The following is a 20132-nucleotide window of genomic DNA, read 5'->3' on the forward strand; positions in this document are numbered from 1 at the left end:
TTTCAAACTCAGCAGAGTCCGACTCACACTTCATTTCCATCCCGAGGATCACACGTCGGGGCCCGCCCATTCTTCGCCTTGATTGGTCCGTTTCTATCAACAAACTGCTGTGTATTTACATTCCGCACTACGATTGGCTGTCGCTGCCATCACTCAGCCGCGTACGTCTGTATAAGGTCTGTAGCTCAACCAGCTGCTGTAACAAACCTGAGATGAAGCTGGAGCGGCTCCGCAGAGCGTCTATCGCAGCTCAAGAGTTTGCCATTTTTCAGCCATAGTTATGATGAAAACCAAATTCCTCAATGCCTTATCATTCCTGGATTTATCCCTTTGTTCGACAATATTCAGATTAGTTTTTGTCGAATTTTATTCGTCAGTTTTTATTTATTTTTAGTTTAAGGTGAGCATGTGGTTAATTTTGCGCGAATTGCAGAGGTGCCACCCAGAGTGAGTTTGGCAGTATGCGCCGCTGGGATTTGATTTCCAACCGAAAGGCTTATGGAATATAGCCTGGTTTGCCACAGTCTGTATGCCTTCTGGTCCAGCCCCGTGAAGAAGAAACTTATCCTACTCAGCATCATGTTTGTAATCTGGGTATACATGCTGTACTCCTGCGTAGGCTACTGCTCCAACATGCCAAGTCTGGTGGTGGAGGGTAACCGGGGCAAGGAGACTAGTTCGGCTGTGGGCAAAAGGACAGAGAGCAGCAGGACGGACCTGGTGTCCAGACTGATGTCCAAACCGCAGCCTTGGGAGGATATAGAGAGCGACTACGAGGAGCCGTCCATCAGGACCGCAGCGTCTAGAGATCTGCTCAATAACGAGCTGGAGACGGACAGAGGCGACGACTGGGACGAGATGCGCGGCGAGCAGCAGAGAGCGCCGGATCCCAGCGCCATGTCCAGCTTCTCCAACGGCTCCGGGAGCAAGAAGCTGCCGCAGGCGATCATCATCGGGGTGAAGAAAGGAGGCACCCGGGCTCTGCTGGAGTTCCTGCGGGTGCACCCAGACATCAGAGCCGTGGGCGCGGAGCCGCACTTCTTCGATCGGAACTACGAGAACGGACTGGAGTGGTACAGGTAAAAATAAATAAATAATTGTTTTTATGCTTTAAATGCAAATATTTTGGGGTTATTTTAAATATTTCGTATTTCTCCACGGGATAATTTTAAAGAGAAAATGGCACTGGGGTGGAAAGGAGATGCTGCTGACACTCATCCGTGCGCCAACGACGGTGCCTAATTAATGGATTGTTCGTATTTTATCATCGCAAATCATTTTATCTGGTTATTTTTTTTTAACTTTCAGAAATATTCGATACAACCAGATAATCAAATTAACTCTAATTTGGTTTATTGGATGTGACCCAATAAAAGTTAACATTTTAACTATCAAATCTGAAGTTTAGAAAACGAAATAAACTCGCGCTGCTTGTGACTTTTGCTTTGTCGCGTCTGTTTGCTTGCACAGATTAGACAAAATTTTAATGAACTCTTTAATTGTGAGGCTTGATTGCACACTGGATCGATGGTGTATGTAATTATGTTTTGAGAAAATTGTCATTATAAGCAGGGGGGTAGATTAGCGCGGACGGGGTCCGGGTTGGATCTGCGATGTGCAGTGATCTCTGTTGGACGCAGCGCAACACTGCACGCGTCTCCGTCAAGTTTAGACTTTGAATTTCAGTTTTTCCTCTTTGTTATTTAGAGATAACAAATCACGTTTATACGGACCTGGAGTTTGAATATCAGTCAAACCTAAAGCTTTTGAGAGTCTGATTTTTTCCATCTGGGTAGCAAAAAGTTTCTGATCTCGGTTTGATTAGACACAAAACTAATTCATTTTGAATTATAAAGGATAACAACAGCGTTTAACCGAACTGTGTGTCCAGATCTGAAAGGCTTTATGTAGTTTGGACCGTTTTTGTGTCAACTGGCTCCACAGGCCTGAATACTAAAAGAGAGGGGGACTACAGGACTAAGTGAGGAGCCTTTGTGGAACAAAACGTCTTCTGAGGTTGATAAACTAACGTTATCCCGTCCATTTGCATCACAAAGTGTTAATATAATGAGCTGAGGGACTGTTGAGCTTAATTACTTCACTTGGCTGGTCACAAAACATTTAATTTATTAAATGAAAATAAAATCTCTGCTTGAGTTTGACTCATCTTCCCATTAGTTTTTGGTTGATTAAGGCTGGTAATTTTAAAACAGGCTGATAGAGGTTAAATTATAGCTAGTAAATACAACCTTATAGCCTGATCAATTTATTGATTGGCTGTTGAATTATCTTCATATTACAACTTTAAATGTTATATTTTCCCTCTACTTATAGTATGTCATTAAAACTCATTTCTATTTATTTATAATTTTTTTTCTAATATAAAAAGCATCAGCTCATCCATGAGCACAGATTTTCTTTCTGGCCAGATTAACAGCTTTATTCTACGTGTTAAACATGCTGGACATGAAACGTGGAAGTGGGCCCAGCTATGTTCCACCTAATCGAGGGGAAAAAGGGCTGAAGTGTTGGCAGCATTTAAAGTAAAGAACCATTCTTTAATTTGTGGGACATTCATGCGCCTGCTTTTGATGCAAACTTTGAGCAAACTTACTGGTTTAAGTTTGTTATTTAACTCAACTTTCCAACTTTTCTGGACTGCAGAAAAGCGTCTGCTTGCTTTTGAGGCAGTGAAATTGAATACTTAAGTTGTGATTTCAGCTTTTTTTAATAAATGAAGCTCAAACATACAGATATGATTTACTTTTTATTTCTTTATTTTTGCCTTCAAAAATAAACGATATAGGAAAACACTTGAGCTGATCATAATGTGAGGAATTGTGATGGATGTGCCAAACAGAAATCCATTTATTTGTTTTTCTCTGACTAAAGTTCAGTCAAGTTGCTGTTTTGGAGCAGAAAAAACTGTCATGACAAACTTTTATGGAGAAGCTAAAGTGAGAACTGTATGTTTGAATGAAACAGCTGGTGTTTCAAGTCCCTGTAGAGAAGGGAAAAGTTAGTTTTTTCTTTTCTTTTATTGCATAAGGATGGACAGAGAAAGGAAATACTTTATTTACAGATCCTTCTAACTGTCCCATTATTGGAGCAGATACTGGAGATGATGTGTGTGTGTAGAGAGGGTGGGGGGGGATTGCATGGCATTGAAATACATTCTGTGGGAACCCGATCTGATCACGGTCTTTTATGGAGTGTGTTTTGTGTCTGAGTTGTGCAACTCACCTCTCCTTGTTTGTCCATTTGCACAATCGCCCTGGCGTCCATCATTGTAGCCAGCTTTCACCATTTTCGCCCCCCCACCCCTCTCAATGGACACGCATTTAGGGCTGGAATGCCACCAAATAAATGCAGCCATAGAGAGCAAGAAAACAGCGAAGGAAAGAAAGTTGAAAATGAAAGGAGGTGGAGATAACAAGTCTTATTGTGGATCTCTGATGTTCCTTGACAGTTTTTATTTGCACCAAAGACAAACACATGATTCATGCGTTTGACCGAGGGGTCCTTGTATCAGGAGGTACACATTTTCACAGTGAGGTCATGCATGAACTGGCTCGTAAGAACACACACACATTCACACACACAGAAAAAGAGTCAAAGCTCAACAGGCCGCTGTGACTGAATGTGAACCGGACTGTTCATTATTTTCTGTTTGCACCTGTTTCGTGTGAAAAGTCTTAGAAAGTTAAACTAGAGTTATCTGATAACAAAGAAAAAACTCGTATCTTAAGTCCACAAATGAGGGTAAATACATAAAGATAATTCCTGAAAAGAGTTCTCTTAGTAGCAGCATCTTTAGCAATTTTCAGCCTGCTGGCTTTTTTTTTTTTATCCTAAGCAATGTAGTTGATTAACAGCAGAAAGAAAGAAAAAAGAAAGGGAGACAGTTATATGGTCACAAAGGCAAAGAAGAAAAAAACATTTTTTATTTGGTTTATTCCAACATTCTGAAGCTGAAATCGCTCAGTCCCCTCACTTTAATTTATCTTGTTCCAATTTAATTGCAGTTTATTAGAAAGTTTCACGCTGCAGCACACACAGATCAGCTGGAAGTTTCCCTTCTCCCACTGCTGCTGCTTTCCTGGTCAAAAGTTATTTTATTTACTTCTAGCTCTTGTTGACTGCAGTCCTCGTGTCGTCCTGTCAGTTTGCGGTGCGTGTTGCTCTCTTCATATTCCGTTTGGCTGTATTGGCTCTGAAGGGTCTTTGATACTTAATTGCCGCGCTGTGGTTTTGCTGTCGTGTCGCAGGCTCTGGTCTGAGCTCACTGTCAGTCCCGAGCGCCACCGACTCTGTTTGCTCCACCCTCAGAGCAGCTTGCAGCATGTTGGAAAGAGTGTATTTAGAGACTTTATAGCCTTGGGGTGGTGTGAAATTTATTGGATGACAGTGTTATGTTTGTAATCTTTTAAAGTTAAATTTAACTGGTTGTTGAGTTCTGCACTATAACATGTTTAATTTTTTAAAGAACTGGTGCTTCATAATGATGCAGCACATCTACTGGAGACCACACGGTTAACTAGACAAGCCTTAAGTGCTAGTGTGATGTGGTTTGTAATCAAAGGTTTGGCTCCAGTTACTGTCAAGAGACTGGTGGGGTTGAGTTGGCGCCACCCCTGAGCAGGATGTCTCTCTGGTCAACCTTTGTATCTAGACTGTGATAAAACTCTGTGGAGGTAAACAGACTTGCAATACAGCGTCTGTAGAAGCTACTTATAGAGCCACAAAACGGACAAGTGGAGCATTGTTGAAAAGGGGGTGCTCCCTCAAGGAAAACAGAAAAAAAACAAAACAAACTTGTTCCACTATCAGACTTGGCTTACTCACGGAAGTCTGCACTGTTTGAAAGCCGTTATCAATCTCCACCCCCACTCGTGGTTCTTGAGCTGGAGTCAGGCTGCAGCTCCTGGCCATGTCAGGGACAGTTCTGGATGGGCGCACTGCCTTTTATCTGCTCGCAGCAGGAGTGCTCTTATTTCGATGTAGGTGACCCGTACATTCTGTGTTGCCACTGACCTCGCCCTTCCTCCTTCCTCTCAATGGCCAAGCAGGGCCACCTGGTTCTATAGAGCACCAGTGAAAGGAATCAAACTGGCAAAACATCCACTGAGGATGTTTGCATACATTGTTAGAAGTCTGAGGTGTTTTTTTTCAATTTAAACAGGCTCAGCTGGGAAACCACAAATAATTTTCATCTGCTGTCACAAAAGCCTGAAACCCTCAGACATTGTACACAAATGTCACCGTGGACTGGCTCCTCTGGGATCGCCGGTATTGATTGGTCAGGCCTGATTGGAGGTAATGTGTAGAAATAGGTTAAGGGCTTTTGACTGGGGTCAGACTCACGTCTGCTTGCTGATAAAGTCAGTGTGATGAAAGCTTAAGAAAGCTGCAGGAAGCTACAAGTTTTTACAGTTTGGTGAAGATGACAACACTTTAAAAAATTAGTTCTGCAGTTATGCAAATGAGGAGGATTTTGAAACTGCTTGTGCAGCATTTTCAAGTGTTTTGTCCAGTTGTGCAGAAGACAAGTCTGAATTCAGATGATTAGATGCTTTGACTCTTTGATTGCTTCCTGATTCCTGGAACCCTGCAGCTCCTCGGAGACTGAACGGCCGGCCAGCCAACCGTACAGCTGACAGCAGGTTCACATCCTCTCCTCAAATCCTCAATCACAGTGGTCAACATAAAAAACAATCCCTGTGCCTCTCTGTCGGCTAAACTTCCACCTCCCAGTTCCTCCCTTAAACATCATCCCACCCCTTATGAGACGTTCCACATTCTCCAGCTGTGCACTTGTACCGCTGATGTGTAAGAATAGCGTCACATGTCATGCTCGGTTTGTCCGGTCCCTGGGCGGAGCTCGCTGGAGGCCGCACTGACCACTCTCCCTTTGGTCAGCATGGAAAGAAAGGAGGCCCGTTCTCCCTGCTGCCTAAGCTGGCATGGCCTGTTTGAGAACACACAGCGACCAGGAGGTGGAGAAAGGGAGAAAAGGCAGCTTTCATTCCCAAATTACAACCGGTTAATAGTGAAAGGAGAGACCTGTGGAGAGGGTCTCCTCCTCCTCCTGGTGTCCAGTGACACACCAGTGAAGACAATATGGCTGCCACAGACAAGAACCTCCTGCTGAAGCAGATGATAAAAGAGCAGCCTGACAGGAAGTTGCCGTCAAAGATTCACACACTTCTGAATTCACAAGGATGATTCAAGCAGGAAAACACAGACACACACACACCTATAAAAAGTGAACTATTGTTTGTGCTTGTTCACACTGGAAGCAGCCTCATGTGACGGCTGGTGTGTGTTGGCTTTGTCTTCTCCCTGCTTTACGGATGCAGTCAAGGTATTATAGGAACGCCAAGAATAGCATGCTGGCAGAACTTTAATGAAGTAGATTTAGACGGAGAAAGAAAGATGGAGAAAGCAGCGAACAAGTCCTCCCTCTGTGCCATGTGTGAATTACTCCATTCTTAACGAGGTAATAATTTGGATGTTTTTACACGTCAGAACAAAACCAGACATCCTCCCTCTGGTCATTCACTGCTGCTAAATAAACACTTAGAAAAAAAACACCTGGAGGCCGAAGAACACAAGCACTGATATTGTTACACTCATTAAAAATAGGTTAGTTAAATAAGTCCGCGCTGCTTTCTGAGGAAGGCAGAGAAATAGAAGTAGTCAGAGGAAGAGGACATTGTGATGACTCCAAACCTGTAAAGCTTCACTTGTCCCAGGTATAAAGTCCCAGAGGTAACCATTAGGGTGTTGGAGAGTGTATCTGCCTGTGGGAGAGAGGACACACACACAGACAGAGAGCGACCGAGGTCCCCCGAGGTTTCCATTAGCCTGGCAGTAAAAGAGCAGAGCTCATTAGAAGCCCTGAGTCGTCTCTCCACCCTGGCTGCTCGACACTAGTCGCTCTCTCCATTTAGATGTTCTCCCAGCGCAGTCGGTGCTCTCATAAGAGATATAAAAACACTTCAGCTTAACTGAAAGACAACCTGGCCCCATTTTACTCAGTGCCAATTATTTTGCACCATGCAAAGGTTTTTATTTTTATTTATCTATTTATTTATTTTTGCCACCTTAAACAGTTTGAATCAGCAGGAAGTTACAGGAACTGCAAAGACTGTTTACTAGAATAAAACCTTACTGATATTAGCTTTTTATCTTATACCAAAACATAGAAAAACAGGATATTTAAATCTTTGCAACATTTTTATGTGAAAATTTGTCAATTAAAAATAAAGAATATATAGGTTTGGTGTTACGTTGTCTTTAAAATGTCTTTGTTGCTCATTTTAATTGTTTAATTAAATATGTGTATTTGTTTTTTTTTAAATTTTATTTAACTTGGTTACTTACTTGTATTCTAACAAACTAAGGCATAAATAGATATTTATTATTTAGAATTTAATCTGGATGAAAAATATGGTCTTTAATAAAAGAATTTGAGCATTGTGCATTAGATGAGTCAGAAGTGTGTCAATCTGAACATGTTCAAACTATATCAAATGACATGGACCTTGTGTAATGACTTCCAGTTATAGGTACCACAGCCTTATTGCTGGGGAACTGCTAACAAAAACATGACAACAAAACTTCAAAGAAATCACAACAGCATTTTAAAAATTCTCATTTTCTGAAATTAATTTGTTTTTTATTTTGTTGTGTTTTCTTTTCCAGAATTAAATGTTTTTATTGTCTTTGCAGCAGTGCAGTGTTTTGTGCAAAACAAAGGACTAAAAGTACAAAGTGTAACAATATTAAAGAAAATAAATCCATCAAATAGAAAACATGTTTCAGAAAATAAGCAATCTAGTAGATAAAACAAAAAGAACATTAAAAAAGAAAAGACCCAAAACACTGCATTATCTAAAAAACAAAAACAACTATTTCTATTTGTTTTTTGAGTAGTTGCGTCCTTGTTTTTTTGTTGTGCTTTCTAAAGTATTGCTTTCTATTTATTTTTTTGTTGTTTTCTTAAATGTTTCTAATTTTCTGTCTTTTCCTAAATGCTATTTACTGTTTCGTCTTGCTTTCTACAATGCTGCTGTTTTAGTTTTATTGTTGTTTTCTAAAATGTTTTTTCCCTTTCTTATTATTGCGTTTAACACCTCAGTCCCTCTGTACACAACACCTCCTTTCATTTCGCCTGTGACACACAACCCCACCCCACGCCTTACACAAGCCGCAGGTGTCTGCAGTTAAAAAAAAAAAAAGACTCAACTTTTATATGTTTATTCGCTCACTTTGCATTTTCTGTACCGCTTAGTCCAATTTAGGGTAATGGGGGCTATCACAGCAGTTAGCAGTGGAGAGGCAGGGTACACTCTGGACAGGTCGCCGTTCATCACAGGCCAACACAGAGAGACAAACAACCTCTCACAATCACACACACTCCTAGGGAGAATTTAGAGTAACCAATTAACCTAACATGCATGTCTTTGAATGGTGGGAGGAAAGAGTACCCGGAGAGAACCCACGCATACACGGGGAGAACATACAAACTCCACACAGAAAGACCACTGTTCGAGTCTCCCCCCAGTAACCAGTGACCTTCTTGCTGTGAAGCAGCGGTGTTAACCACCACACCACCAAGCGGCCTGTTATAATAAAGAAGATAGCTAAAACTGGATGAGTTGAATGCTTGAATCCACCTCTTCTTAAAACAGTATATAAATGCTTCAGTCATTCATTTAAATAGAAAAATAAAAATGTAGCCAGTAATAACTACATTAATCTGTCCTTAAACAGGATTTCTAAATGGGTTGCTGTCTTCATGGTGCTCTAAATTAATACAGGACTCCAAATCCAAAGAAAAGTATAGGATTACCTGAGGAATTCTGATGCCACACTTTCCATCTCTGAAAGGAGCGGGTTAATTGTCACGACCGGTGCTGTCTTATTCATTATGGCTAATTATATGTTGGGTGTCAGCGTGTCTTTGGGAATTTGTAAAGCATTAACCTGCAATGACAGCTGCAGGATGAGCACCGGAGGCAAAATAATAACACAAACACACAGGAAGATGGTTTTTCTGCTGAGTGAATGACATACAGTAAAGGGGGGGAATCCCCACTCACACACACACACACTGTAGTTCACCTGTCTTCACAGAGGTGTGCAGCCAGTTACGGATGACAGCCAATTCAAACAGGATGCAAAGCAGCTCGCTCACTCTTTCAGCCTGTGTGTGTGCACGTCTAGGGAGTGGGGGGTGGTGGCATGTATGTTCTTCTCGAGTCTGTTTCATCTTTTATTCATCTTTGCTGTAGCTAGATCAAGGAGTCTGCCTCCTGGTGCATGTCAAGTGTCAGGAAATCAGTCAGAATGGCTGAGTCTGCCTTACACACCCACACAACAACACCCCGAAATGCTCACTCACACACACCCACACACACGTCTGCAAGTCTTCACCTGCATTTTCTTATTGTTGTTTGCCTTCATTGTTTCTATATTCCGTCACAGTTCATCGGTTTCCTTCGTCCCAGCTGTCAAGCAGTCGCACCCTGACACTGATGGAGTGGTGGAATGTGTGGCTAGCTTCGAGCTAACACCTTCAGCAAACACGCAGAGCAAACACACTGATTAGAGAGGATTACAAGTGCTAAACAAATTCTGGGGAATATCACCAAAGTGCTGGATTTCAAAGTGTGTGTGTGGGTGTGTGTCTGCTGGCCAAGGCACAAACAATAAGTAGTCCGATTGCCGTGGAGGCATTCAGTGACTCATCTTGTATCGCATGTCAAACAAAGTGGTGAGATGTTGTGTTAAGTGTCACCAAAACGATGGGATCTTTCATCTTTAATTCTTTTTAAAGAAAGCCAGATAAATGAAGCTTTCTGGGCAACATCATTGAATAGATAAGGAAAAAGAAAAAAAGAGACAACACTTGTGAAGGAATGCTGTTTCCCAATTCATGAAGGGACGGGGAGGAGAGGTATTGCTATTTTCTGCTCTCTGCCATCCCTTTCACCAGCTCTGCTGTTTTATTTATGCCACATGGTGGGCTCCCTCGCTTTGCTGCAGTGTTATTAACAAGTAATTCTAGGCAGCCATCTACGGCTGAGATCTGTTGTGGTTCCAGGCCTGAAAGATTGTTGTGGCGCCGTAAGTTCCCCCCATTTTTTTCCCAGAGGTGCAAAAAAAAAAAAAAAGAAGCACCAAATCTACTTGAAAACAGATTTTCCTTTTTTTGTGGGAAAAATGATAGTTTCTTATAAAACTGAATAATTTGTGCTTGTCACGCCTCTACGGTGCTGCCCATCATAAGGCAACCACGATAGTGTCAGTGAGGAATGTCTCAACCTCACACAGTATTTTCAGGTCGTACCGCTGAAGAGGGGCCGACATGTAGTCCAAGATATAATATGTGGTGGTTAGTTTCTGTTTATTTATTCTACTGTACTACTGTCTGATGTTGCCTCCAAAACCAGGCTGGGTTAGAGCCCAAAACCAGTCTGGACAATCTCTGACCACAAGGCCTGACTCTGCTTCTCCCACTTGTTGATTCATTGTTCCTGTCATTCACTTTGCATCTCCTACACGCTTGGGCAGCAGGAAGCTCCACGCGGACGGAGCGTACAGCTCCCCGATTCAGTTAAAAATGATGGATGGATGGGTTGCATCTGGTGTGTTAACTGTTTTGTTTACTTGGGAGGTCAGTAGATTCCCATGCTGCTCTGACATGGTGCAATGTCTCATGGAGTTCAGGGGTCTGGGAGCTGCATTCATCAACCAGATCAGGACTTCAAATCCAGACATAGTTGGGTGTCAGAATGTCAGTGAGCTGTTGCACCATATTCTTCAAACTTTACCCTAATGAAGACTTTGTTAGTAGAAATGTTCCATGTACTGTGAAACCAAAGCCTGTATGAGTGTTTTAATTTTTTCCAGTTGTAACCACGGTCTTCTGCTCACAAATCTGACTGTCTCATTCATCCATCTTTAAGGGAATTTGAAAAATTCAGCCTAATTTTGGGTTGGCCAGTGGCTAGCAACTGTTGGCGAGGCTATAAGCCTTTCTAAACAGATTCTGTTTCGTCAAGCAGCACAGATAGAGCAGAAAATAGTCCACAGTAGCGCCAGTCTTACTGACAGGCACTTTTGACAAAAACGTTCCCAGTAATCGGAGGAGGAATTTAGCTGTCAGGCAGCTTCCCTCCTTATAGCTGCATGATCTGCCCCATCCAATGCAGGGCTCTGCCATCCAGGCCTGAGTCTGTGATACTAGGCTAGCATGAATTATTAATCCTTTTAGCAGACAGATGATTTGGACAGGCTTCCACTCAACCACCTTCCTGAGTTTCCAGTGACACCATTATTCAGTGAAGCCTGTTAATTTGAAACCTCAGTATGATCAGGTTGATGAGGCAGTAACATTGCACACAGGTGCTAAATATACATGCACAAATAGAGACTTGTTAAATAGCATGTGCTGTGATGTGCATGTCTTTTTTCTTCTATCTCCTCCAAATTATCCAAACAAAAACCCAGACACATATAGACACACGCAGAGCCCTCTTTAGCATACACTCCTGCAAGATCTCAGCTTTAAAGAGGGAACTCTGGTTCTTCTCAGCCAGGAAATGAACTGTCAGGAAGCCCTAAGTGTCCACATACTAACAGCTGGACCCCACTTCTAGTGCTTGAAAGAGAACGCTCTTCTTCTTGTCTGCACCAGAGTGGCCCAGAGGACCATAAACCACCTTCTTTATTCTTTGAATTTACAACCAAAGTCATGCTATGTGGTTGGATGTAATGTCAGACTCCAGAAACTGTGGGGTGTATTTCAAAATGTCTAGCTTCTGTATGAGCTTAAATGTTACTTTGAAAATATTTAGTGTGCTGACAGAGGCGTGCATGCCTGCCTTCCTTAGTAGTGACCATAAAATATGTGTGTGTGTTTCATAAACCTGCATACTAATAATGAACACATTTTTATCTACCAGCAGCTCTTGCATGAATTCATGCATTAATCATCCATCATTCCCTCTTGTCTTCAAAAACATACTTGTAAAAGGGATTTGTGCATCAATATCAACTTAATATTCTTCATTTTTTTGCACATTTTGCCCAAACTCGTCATCTCCAGGGATTGAAAAGCTCAAATTCAGGACACATTTGACTTCAAACGAACATGGAACTCCAGATCCTTATCTGCCAATAAGGAATCAAACTGTTTCTTTGTGTTTCCTAAAAAATGCTTAAATATGCGCCACATCAGTTCATGAAAAGGGCTCGGTTAAGAGGCCCTTGTTAGAAGAAACAAAGCCTTTCAGTACTTCTCTCCTAATTTCCTCCCTCTCATGCTTCCCACTTGTGAAGTGTCACTTTGCTATCAGACCTCAGGCCCTGATTGCCAGGGGTCGAGTGAACCTTGTAGATCAGTGGAAAAGAAAGCAGTTTGAAGGGCAGAGTAGAGGCTGTGTGTCACTATAAAGCAATGTTGTGGTTGTCCCTGCTTGATTTCCCAGAAGGAGGAATTATTCTGCTTTCTTATCTCAGTTTATTGTTACAGGTTCATTAAACTTGAAGCTACTTTGTGGACTGTTCAGAGTACGCTGTTGTTTTGGGTGGTGTTACCTCCCAGGGGAAGACAACACGTACTCCAGGGTCTTCAAGCCATAGAAACTGCTCCAGCTTCAACCACTCCCTCCCCCCTTCTGGTAGATACAAAATGTCCTCTGATTTGTCTATATTCAAATCCACAAACCCTAATTTGGGATTCAAATGCTTTTCAACATCCAGACATGTGAGACAATTGAAAATCCTTTTGTATGAAATAGAAAAATCAACAGATGCACCACCAAAGAGCTTCTTCTGCTTTTGTCTGTGAGCAAACTAGTCATTTTGTCAAGGATGCTGCGACACAGGCGGCTAAGTGGCAGCCCGTTATCATCAAATCAAACGTGACAGGAGGGAGGCAAAGGCATCAGACAGAAATAACTCGCTTCCTGCCTCCCGTTTAGCTCCAGCAGGGACGAGGAGTCTAAAAACACAGGCCAAAGGGCCACTCTGCCGGCCCTCGTTTGATGCTGTCACTGACTAGGGCCTCTGCTTTCTGTCTTATCACTGCTTTTGGCATGTCTTTCAACTTGGAAATATTCTCAGAGGACGAAGGTGCAGAGGGGCAAAAAGGAAAAAAAAAGAAAAAAAAAACACAGATATGAGAAAGCATCAAGCAAACGGGTAGTTTTGTTTCATGATATCAGTTATTTACATTATCATTGTTCCTATAGTAGACAGTAGGACCCTGAGGAATCATTGCTATCTAAGTGGAACAGGGTGTTTGGAGGGCAATTTTGGCACACGCTTCACTTAAGAGCTCTCCAAAAGGCTTCTCTCACTCGAGGTTGAGGGATGGAGAAGTGCTCCACTCATCTCCCCCTCCTCCTTTACCTTCCTCCTCTATTTTCCTCCTCTCTACCCTGCCCCCATCCCCGCCCCTCTGCCCTGACCACTGCCCTGCTCACCCTTCCACTCAGGGACAATGGTGCACTTTGAAAGAAAAGCAGGAAAAAAGAGGAGCCCTGTGTCACAGAATTGCCTGATTGCTGACGAAATCTTTAAAAGAAGAACCTCATAAATCAAAAGGGAACATAATAGGCATTGTTCCTCCAAGAGCTGCTTGTCCCACTAAAATTCCCCTCCTCTTGGGTTCTTTGGCAGCAAGAGTGGGCAAAGTCAGAGGTGGAGGTTTTTTATTAGGGGTGTGCTTTTCTTGTAGAGTTGGTGCTTTTTTTTTTTTTTTTTTTTTTTTTAAGGAGTTTCCTCATCACTTTCTTTCTTGCTGTCTGACCATCCCCTTATTTTATGCTTCTGCAACCCCCAATACTAGATGTTAAAAAAAAAAAAGGATTCCCTGAGCTTGGATCAGCATAATCTATCACTATGCACATTGTAACTTAGGTCTCCTCCCTATCTCCGTGCTGCATTGTCATGTTGAAATCGGATTATGTGGGGAGCCATTTGATTCTTCTGTTTGGCCCCGGACTCTTTTTGTATGTTGGCACAAGGAATGACAAAAAGCATGCAGGCATTATCGCCATTGTGCAGTGAGAGAATGACGAATAGTCAAGTCAAGCATGTTCGGTTTATTCTCCTTGAAGTTATTAAAGAGGCATTGTATAAACAGTTTGAAATTGTGGCACATCTTTCTGAATTTACTCACTGTTTGTTTTCTTTTTTTTCTATCCCTAGACATGGTTTGTCTGTCATGCACACGCGCTATTTATCTATTTTGATTTCAACAGGGTAATAATGAACTTTTTGGGGGCAGCCTTGCATTCCCTCTATTTGCTGCATTGCCGTGTCTGCAATCAAAATGATGTTATCATAATTAGATCACTGGAGCTGCATTAAGATTACACAAATCTGCCAAAACCATGGTTACCTGGCACTACCCTGGGACTCCAGAGTCTCTCTTTTAAGGGGGAGAGTCTTGCTCACAAATATGTGCATCGACAGAGAGCTGATGTCACATGAATTAACCATGAGTGAGATGGACATGAACTAGATTCCAGGTTTTTTAGAGTAGGAGGAGTAGCAGTTGGAGCTTTGAGGAAGAATCACAGGTTCCTGAAAGCAAGGAAATTGTGCGGCATTGTAGCTTCAACATCTTTTACCTCTCAGCTTGCAAATGTATTGTGTAGGATTACAACAGATTCTGAATGGGATCCACTGCTACAGTATTGTCAACACAAAGGCATATCAGCGTTCAAGCCTAAACAACAAAAGGTGGCTTTAGGGTGCAACAGAAATCTTATCTGTGAGAGTGTGTTCACCCTGATAGATCAGTGCCTTCAGTTATCTCTCTCTTTCTTTGTCTTTTCCTTCAAGTGCAGTTGGATTTTGGTGCGTCATTTTGTTTTTTTCATGCCTTGAGGGTCAGTTATTACCTTTTTTGCTGTATGTTGAGCTGTCAGGGGTGGACATTGCTTAAATTTGCCTTTTTATACATCATGGCACACAACAGGTAAGATGTCAGAGCGTGCACGAGGCAGTAAACGATGCCAGCTCGCTTCCCTGTGAATTCTGCTGACAATATCTGCTCTTTTCTCACATTACGCTGACATTGTGTCAGCGAGCCAGAAGGGTAAAATCAGTTTGACGTCTGATCCGACTGTCGATGAGTAACGTCTAGAAAAGCTCGGGTTCGCAGTGGGGTGTACAAAAAAAAACAAAAAAAAAAAACAGCAGCAGTCCATAATTTGAACCTTTTCCATCTGTTGAGAAGCAGAAACACATTTGATCCCATGTAAATCACACAGGCTGGTTTTCTTCCAGGTCTGAAGGCCAGAAAGAGAAAGGCGATCCATCTCTCAATGTCAGTCAAACCGCTCTTATCGCCTCCACCATAATCTAGACTCTCACGGTTGGCCAACAATTCTGAAACCTAATGCAGAGAGATCAGAGGGCATTCACTTTTCTTCCAAAACCAGTTGCTCTCAAATACTGCTCAATTATATGTCTGCCTTTCTGTATAAGGCTCATCAACCAGCCCACCCCCTGAAAACCATTCTTGTAAAAAAAAAAATAGATTTCCTTTCTGTTACAGGCTGCATCATCTTTCAGTACTGTTACATTTTTTTTTCTTTTTTTATGCATTTATGGGTCCGATGTTGGGTGGGGCTCCATGGCACAGTATGCCTGAGTCAGCAAAGCAGATTGGGTGGTATAAAAAGGGAGGAGGGATTTTTAATTGAGCCTGACCACTTTGGAACATTACATCCAGCAATGAGGTTTGTGGAAAGCCAAACTCAGGGAAGACAAGTTAGCTATTGGAAGTCAAACATTCTGTGACATCCTTAAGGTTAAAAAAAAAAACTATATTACTCTAAATATCACTGAATATTTTTTAGCGTTTCTAGCATTAGTTATAATCATTGAGGAGGAGAAGGATTTATGAAAATGAGCTGATGTCAGAAAAATGCAGCTCTTAATCCCCTAATAGGGTTGAAAAAAGCTTGGCCATGTTTAGAAATTCCTTCAAAAGTACCCGTGTTTATGTTGTAAATAAGCATTTTCTGTTTTTTGTCAGGAGGGAGATATCTTGCAACCAACTCAGCTTGTTGATGTTGGAGAACCGCCTTCACTAATAGGTTTTCAAGCTCTTTAATAAGACTAAACAGGCTCAGTGAGTCATTGATTGCCGAACATAGTACACTCAATCAACTTGATTACATTATGCAAGACTTTTCTCCGCCTTACCCTTCTCTTAACCTTCTTTTTGCCTCCTCTTGTTTCTTTTTCTTCAGGGAGCTGATGCCGAAGACCCTGGAGGGCCAGATCACCATGGAGAAAACCCCCAGCTACTTTGTGACCAGAGAGGCTCCGGCGAGGATATCAGCCATGTCCAGGGACACTAAATTAATCGTCGTTGTGAGGGATCCCGTCACCAGAGCTATCTCAGACTACACGCAGACACTGTCAAAGAAGCCTGACATTCCCTCTTTTGAGAGTCTCACCTTCAAAAACAGGACTACGGGGCTCATAGACACCTCATGGAGCGCCATCCAGATCGGCATCTACGCCAAGCACCTGGACAACTGGCTGCAGTACTTCCCCATGGACCAGATCCTGTTTGTTAGCGGCGAACGTTTGATCAGCGACCCGGCCGGAGAGCTGGGTCGCGTGCAGGACTTTTTAGGCCTCAAGAGGATCATCACAGACAAACACTTTTACTTCAACCAGACCAAGGGATTCCCGTGCCTCAAGAAAGCGGAGGGCAGCAGCAAGCCGCACTGCCTGGGAAAAACCAAAGGCCGAACCCATCCGAACATTGATCCCGAGGTGGTGCAGAGGCTACGGGACTTCTACAGACCCTTCAACATGAAGTTTTATCAGATGACGGGACATAATTTTGGTTGGGATTGATATGGAAGCCACAAAAGACATTTTTTTAAAATCATTGAGGCAGTTTTTTTTCTGTAAATCAATCGCAAGATGTGGAGAAATTGCTATATATATGTAAATGTACAGAAATCTATTTTATAATAATTTATTTTTATTTCTAAGCAATTAATTCACTAAGCTGCCTAACCATATTTGTACATAACATCTGACCCACATGTTGTTTTAACATTCCTCATCTTAGGTCTGAATTCTCCTGCTCCGCTCTTGTGATCCTGTAAACTCAGTGGATTTATCGGTGCTTCATAATGCAGATAATCAGCAATGACTGTAATAGAAACTAAGATGGAAGATGTAAAAGCACCATATTACGGGTACAGAGTGCTCACAGAGAAGTGGAGAACACCCATCCATGCATATCCTCATTTATATGTGCATCATAACTTTACCTCCATCCTCTTCAAACTTTGAGTGTGATCTTTTATAAAGTGTTTCACATCCTTTTTAAAGCCCAGTTTTCATGCACTTGCATCAGCCTAAGCAACAGAGCTAATGTCCTATTCCACTCAATAACAGGTTGATCAATAGGCCTAATTGATACTCATTGTGTCACTCATGCTTAAAGTATACAGCTGCCCTTTCATTCTCAGCACTCCTGCTGCCTGCTCTAATGAATGACCCATCCATCAAACGTTAAATCCCATCTCGAACCACATAAGGGCCCATGTTAACATTATGGTAATCGGGTAAAGGTAGCTGGCAGATCGATCGAGCCGCCGCTCCCCAGCTCCCTATTAGAAGCAGTGTTGGCTCAGAGCCAGGCTCTTGCCCTATCTGCTCAGTTCAAAGGTCACACAAAGTCTCAATCAAATTTCCTTGAGAAGCATTTGATTTGTTGAGTGCAGAGTCGGATCTCTGCAGGTCAGGGGAAGTGTGTGCCTTCTTTTCACTGTCTTTGAGTGTGAACCTCAATCTTTGCGTGGAGCAGCCGGGGCATATCTGCCAGAAATCTAGCAGAAAGGTTGAAAAGATGACAAACAAACAGCAACTAGGTTTTGCCTCAGTGAAATGGCACTTCTTCAAACAGAAAGAGGTCCGCCAGGCCCTGTCTTAGATTGCAGACTGACGAGATAAAAGGAGCAGGAAAGGTTTTTGTGAAGCACTCACAGCACAGCATGACTAGCCTCAGGCAGGGTTTCCTTGTCTAACCTCCGGTATCATCAGAAAACCTCATGTGCCATCATGCATGGCCTATATACTTTATGCCTTATTCACCATCATCATCCTCACATTTCACCTCTGCACAATAGATCTTAAAACTCTACCTGTTGCCAAAAAAAAAAAAAAAAAAAAAAAAAACAACTGTAGGGTAATATCATATTTCACACAGCTTAGACTCTATGTGCTTTTCCCTGCATTGCCTCTTAGTTTTTCTCTTTCTACTTGAATTCTTGATATGCAAGAGGGAGAAGACGTGTGGTTGTTTTCAATGATGCCTCTCCAGCAAGTGGCACGCTATTATATGGGCACATGAGATTCTGTGCTGCACTATGCTATGCATGCTCTGCGTAGTGGTCATTATGTAAATGCAGCAGGCATAATAGGAAGTGGTTATCTGTGTCCAGAGAAGGGTTTCATGTGTTTAGGCAGAGCCCAGACTGAATGTACACAAGCTTTCCTCACATAATTCCCTCAAATAATTTTAAAGTTCAATTTGCTCATCCTTTTCTTTTAAAATTAAGAAAAAATTGTGCCTCTTTAACTGTCCAATTCACAATTATAAGCCTGCTCTTGTCATAAAAAAACATATATTGATCAATCCAGCTGTACTTTGCAGTTGAAACCAACCAACTGATTTACCTCCAAACCAGTGGTTGCAGGAGAGATGGAGGATGTTACACTGTACTTTTTTTTTCTTTTTCTGAAGCAGTATCTTTTACTTTCATTCTGCCTGAACGATGATACTTTAAGTGAGAATTTATGAGGAGAAAGGTTTCACGTCTCCCTCTCTCCTTAGTGCAATGTTCACTGATAAAAAAAAAACAAAAAAACAAGCATTTAATGAGTTCTTCTCTAAACAAGCAACATCAGACATTTTCCCTTAAACTTATGGAAATGCTACATTTGAATTCTGGTCACATTCATCTAATTAAGGGGATATTTTAAAACAAAAATAAAAACACAAAAAAGGAAATAAAAACATTTGCATTCATGGTTTTACTCCATGTTAGTGCATCGGTTATGGTTGAGTTTTATTCAGCCTGTTTTGAGATCTAAGAAATGTTGGAAATGTTTGTCTTATCCACATATATGTATTAGACTAGCAGATCTGTATGTACAAAAATGAAAAAAAGATGTGTAAATCAAGTATTTTGTGGTATGTAAATCAAAGGAGTTAATTTTACACAGTGCAAAATGGAACAGATGTTTCTAGACGATTAAATAATGAACATTGATAATATTTCTTTGTAAGAAGAAATAAATAAAAAGTATATATTTTACCTAAATTTCTTAACTCAGATCTTTATTTCCTTGGTTCTATTAAAAGGTTTCATTGTTTAAAAGCCACTCAGATGTAACCTTTTTAATGAATGAATGAAATATGTGTTTAAGGTGTGTTTATTTTGGATATAATGAAAGAAGAAAGTGTCAAGCAGTTCTAAAACCAATTGCAAAGTATTGTAATAAATGGTTAAATTTATTTTAGATCAAGTAAAGGACAAAAATATTGAATCAAACAGGCGAAAAAAAATCTGGAATTACAACTTGGAATTCTAAAACAAATGCTTTTAATATGCATTTGAAAGAGAGTGCTTTCATACTATGATATGCTCCACTTGTTTGGAACAAGTTACAGGAAATATGCAAGACAGAGGTCACTTGAAACATGAAGCTCCTTCAAGAAGATAATTCGATGTGGAGTATGGCAAAAAAGTTGGTTGTTCTCATTTAGCTGTGTCTAATATTTGTGGGACAGATATTAAATGGAAACATATAGGTAGACTAAAGCAGGTGGTAACACATGAAAACCTACAGCAATATACCTTGAAAATGCAAAATGCACTACAAAAGAAAAGAACAGAAAAAGGAAGTCCTCGTTTACGACCGAACTGTAAGAAATTAGTAGGATTTAGACATTTGGAGAAGCCAAAACATAACCCACTTAAACAGAAGAAGAAAAGTTAGAGTTATTTATAGAGAAACATAACATAACATCACGTAACATAACATAACATAACGTAATATAACATAAC

At 41.4% G+C, this 20132-nt stretch overlaps 1 protein-coding gene across 1 annotated transcript; it reads left to right on the forward strand.

The window, feature by feature from the left end:
- Positions 1 to 218: 218 nt before the first annotated feature.
- hs3st3b1b (heparan sulfate (glucosamine) 3-O-sulfotransferase 3B1b) lies at positions 219 to 18989 on the forward strand. The gene is made up of 2 exons (XM_041973985.1): positions 219 to 1079; positions 16284 to 18989. The coding sequence occupies exons 1-2, from the start codon at positions 499 to 501 to the stop codon at positions 16900 to 16902; spliced, it is 1200 nt and encodes a 399-aa protein (XP_041829919.1). The 5' UTR covers positions 219 to 498; the 3' UTR covers positions 16903 to 18989.
- Positions 18990 to 20132: the final 1143 nt, after the last annotated feature.

The sequence above is a fragment of the Melanotaenia boesemani genome, chromosome 21 (assembly GCF_017639745.1).
Source record: "Melanotaenia boesemani isolate fMelBoe1 chromosome 21, fMelBoe1.pri, whole genome shotgun sequence".
NCBI classification, from domain to species: domain Eukaryota; kingdom Metazoa; phylum Chordata; class Actinopteri; order Atheriniformes; family Melanotaeniidae; genus Melanotaenia; species Melanotaenia boesemani.